Source organism: Arachis ipaensis, chromosome B07 (genome assembly GCF_000816755.2).
Source record: "Arachis ipaensis cultivar K30076 chromosome B07, Araip1.1, whole genome shotgun sequence".
Lineage (NCBI taxonomy): Eukaryota > Viridiplantae > Streptophyta > Magnoliopsida > Fabales > Fabaceae > Arachis > Arachis ipaensis.
Genome location: NC_029791.2, coordinates 121,847,679 through 121,851,855, shown reverse-complemented (window position 1 = coordinate 121,851,855; position 4,177 = coordinate 121,847,679). Strand labels below are relative to the sequence as shown.

General features: G+C 37.9%; 1 protein-coding gene across 1 annotated transcript; it reads right to left on the bottom strand.

Moving 5' to 3' along the window:
• Positions 112-1,595, bottom strand: LOC107606175 (RING-H2 finger protein ATL11). The gene has a single exon (XM_016308178.2). The coding sequence runs from the start codon at positions 1,592-1,594 to the stop codon at positions 461-463; it is 1,134 nt and encodes a 377-aa protein (XP_016163664.2). The 5' UTR covers position 1,595; the 3' UTR covers positions 112-460.

Below are 4,177 nucleotides of genomic sequence, written 5' to 3'. Positions count from 1 at the left end.
TATATTATATATATTTTTTATAATTAAAATCAAAGATTAAAAATGATTGAAATATAAGCGCATTAATACAAAGTTTTCCTATATAATAACAATACTTGGTCTTCGCAAGACTTTTAAAAAGTTTATACATTACAATAAAAATAAGTATTCCAAAAAATATAATGTAATTTTGTTTCTATGAAGAAGGTTACGAGGCTCAGTTGATAGATACATGTGAGCTTAACATATACGCGTCATGAATGAATTCCAACCACTGAAACCCCTTACCATGGCTGTTTGGATGAATCTCTATGTAGCATTTTGTGTGTATATATCTGATATTGTATGCTTTGACACATTGGTAAAAGTAAAAGTAAAAATAAATGTAAAATTGTAGTGTGAAAATGAAGCTAATTGTGACAATCGCCTTCAACTCCAACCAACCAACCAAATTACCTAAATTAGAAACCTAAACAAATACCTAACTCTCACCACCTGCAAATAACCGATCCGAAGACCGTTCACCAATTTCCACCGCCACCTCCTTCTTCTCCTCCGCCGTCGTACCGTTCCCCGGAGACCGGGTAGAACTGGCCCTACTAAAAAACGGTGGCGTCCAATTGAACCCTCGCCGCTCCACCCCGCCAAACCGTTCATACTGCAAGTAGCCCCTCCCGGGACCCACACTCCGGGTTCTAAACCCTCTCCTCACGCTGCTCTCTCTCGAGAACGCCGCGCCGCCGTTGCTTGTCGTCTGACATGGCGTCGAACTCATAAGCAGCCGGTTTCGCACCTCCTCCGGCAGCCTCAGCGTAAACCGCTCCAAGCTTTCCCCCGGTTGGACCAGCGAGTGACCCGTCGAGTGCGACCTTGGAAACAAACTCCCAATCCTAAACCCCGTTGACCATGACCGTAACGGCGTACGCCTCTGATTAACTGAACTATCCATCTTCGGAGACTCCGTTACCGTTGCCGTTCCTCCTCCGCCGTTATCGTTACCGTTATTAATCTGTGCAATTTCGGATCTATGTGAACCGTTGGACTCAGGATCGGGGATCTGAACGTCAACGAAGGTGCCGTTATCGTTATTGTTGTTGTCGGAGGGGAAGAGGTTGGCGCGGCAAACCGGGCAGGTAGAGTGGTTAGCGAGCCATGCGTCAATGCAATCAGGGTGGAACACGTGGCTGCACTTTGGAATTAAACGCAGCGTTTCGTCGTCGTTGAACTCGTTGAGGCACACGGCGCATTCTAGCGTGGCACGACCTATCTTCTGTGTCTTCACGGCGGAGTAAACAAACGTCGGGAACGTCTCGATGATCTCCCGGTCCAAACCACGCTGCCGGCGGTGGCTTCCGGCGAGGGGGAACGTGAGGTCGAACCTCGCCCTCATCCTACGCTCCGCGCACTGGCGCGTGTACACGGAGAGGAAGCCGAGGGCGAAGAACACGATGACGAGGATGACCAGGACGACGGCCATGGACTTGTCGAACTTCACCTTGGAGATGGCATCTGGCGGCGGAGGCGGCAGCGAGTTAACGGCCTGCGCGGCGGTATGAGGCGGGGGAAGGAGGAGGTGGAGGAGGAGCAGCATCGCGGCGAGAAGGCCATGGACCATGTCTCCACTCTCCACTGATTGCTGCCGTTAACCTTTTTTTTTTTGGTCTCAGGTTGTTAATGATTTCCTTGTTACTGTAAACCAACGCTAAACTAAAGCTTTTGCTATGCAGAAAAAGAACATGCAAGGATGAATAATATAACACGGGAAGAGGAGTTTCTTATTGTGGAAGAAAATTGGGGATTGGGTCTATGCTCTGCAGTTGTATTCTCTGCCTCTCTGTTGTTGGTAAAACTTATGCTTTGGATGCCGATATTTTATTTTAGTAGATATTCATATTCTACTACAAATTCTGCTATTCTATTTGGCTTATGAAAATATCTCATAAAAATAACTTTATTCAAAGAATTTTTTTTCTTCCTATACTTGATTATTGGCTTTATCCAAACGTATCTTACAAGGGTAGACAGGTAGAGGAGCAGGATGTCTATTTTGGTTTTGACTTTTTGGAAATGGGACTTATGGCCGCACACTAAGTTACAACGGATAAGTCTAGACTGTAGACTATAGCAAGCCTCAATGAACATATTTTTTCAGTGCACCAAGCTCAGCCACCACTACCTATAAATTGTGGAGACAGTATTTTTATTCTGAGAACATTTAGGGTGGTTTGTATTTGTATTTTTTATTTTTATTTTTAGTATTTTTTGTTTTTCGAATTTTATAAAAATAATAAAAAGATAAAATCTAGTGTTCTGTTTTTATTTTCTGTTTTTAATTTTTTTTATAAAATTCAAAAAACAAAAAATACTACAAATAAAAATACAAATCAAATGCACCTGTTATTTAATTCTTTTTATTTAGAAATTTTCCGGTCTGTGATCTATATCCATGATTCCCTTGGCACCTTCCAAAAATTAATGTTGCCTTTATCAATCTTAATTATCACAATAGAGGAAAAAATAAAGAAGTTTCCGCATATAATCAAGTAATTTACTTTCTAATACTAAAAATAATTTTTTATTTTACTTTTTCTCATTTTATGGAAGTTCTAAGAGACTCAGTGATGGGACTCTGTAAGGTTGAATGTTGCATTCTGAGTATGGACAGAATTTGGAAAGCATACAAATGGCTTCATTGTGCTTAATGAAAAGATACTCTCTAGCTTCATGGATTAGAATGATTACCCCTTTTAAAAAAAACAAAAGATAATACTGAGGTGAAATGAAAGTCAAATTAATTGTATTGAACAATATACTGAAGTGGTGCCTAATGATTACTCGAGTTAGGTCCAGTAGCTTCATGTAATATAATCTTTTGCAATGGCGGAAGAAAGAATGGGCTAGTTTAAACCAGCAAGTTAACGAATAAAACTAAGCCAAGATTGTTGAATTAGGCTGCTAATTTAATTTGCAACTCTATCAATCGCTATCTCCACCAAATTAATTTAACATTTATAATTTTATATGTCATTCGTATTTGTCCGATAATTTACATGTAGTCCTCTATTATATTCAACCCGATTTAGAATTTATTTTATATTGAACTAAATTAGATATGGGTGTCAATTTAATATAGGACGTAGAATCAATAAAATAAGCCTTTTCTTAATGTATAATAAATATAAAAGTATTCCTTCATTTGTCACTTTGAATTTTTGGTTAAATAGAGAAGTTTACCTTGAAAATTCGAATTTTAATAATAAATGTAAATGCCCCGTCACACCATAATAACTTATTCCACTCAAATTCTAAATTAAAATAATTTGTCCAGTAAGCAGTTGATGAAACATCACTCTTTCAAATTAAATAGCTAAAGACTAAAGTCTAAAGAAAATATATGTAGAGCTTTTATATAGTTACTTAATTAGAATTAAAATGTGTGTCTATATAAGCGGATATGGAGCCGTGAGGACTTTTGCACTTGAGATTGAGAAAAGTGTATTCTGTGTTTCCCAAATTTAATTATGAAAATTTCAAAGTTGAGGTATTGTGACTTCTCATGAGTTTAAGAAGCCACCCATCGAGTATAACCCAAGATAATTTGGAATTTGGAATCATGATATCGGTGTAACAGCATATTAGGTAGCGTTTGTTTTGAGATACGGAGACAGAGATTGAGAGACTGAGATTCAGTATCATGTTTGTTGGTTCACTAAAATTTCTGTCTCTGTCTCCAAAATTTCAGTATTTCAGTACCTCTAAAAAGTGGGGACACAGGAGATTAAAATTTTTAGAGATGAAAACTGAAACTTTAATAACATTTTATACCTAAAATATCCTCATTTCAATTAATTAATTTTAATTTTATCCTTTGTACAAATTAAATTAGAGTTTCATTCTTGTTTCAATTTCTGTCTCCCATTTTGCACCAAACAAAATACTGAAATTTATTTTAATTTCTGTCTCTTAATCTTTGTCCCTCAATTTCAGTCTTTCCGTCTCTGTCTCTCCACCAAACACTACCTTATAATTATCTAGGGATTGACCCTGCGTGTGATCCAGGGGTTAATGTTAATGTAATACACTAGAAATTCATTGTTTCGGGGATTGGATGGATTGAATTCACAACGTAGTATCCTTTTTCGTTGGACAAATGTGAAAACCGTGATTAGTAGAAATTATTTTTTCATGCTCAAGCCCA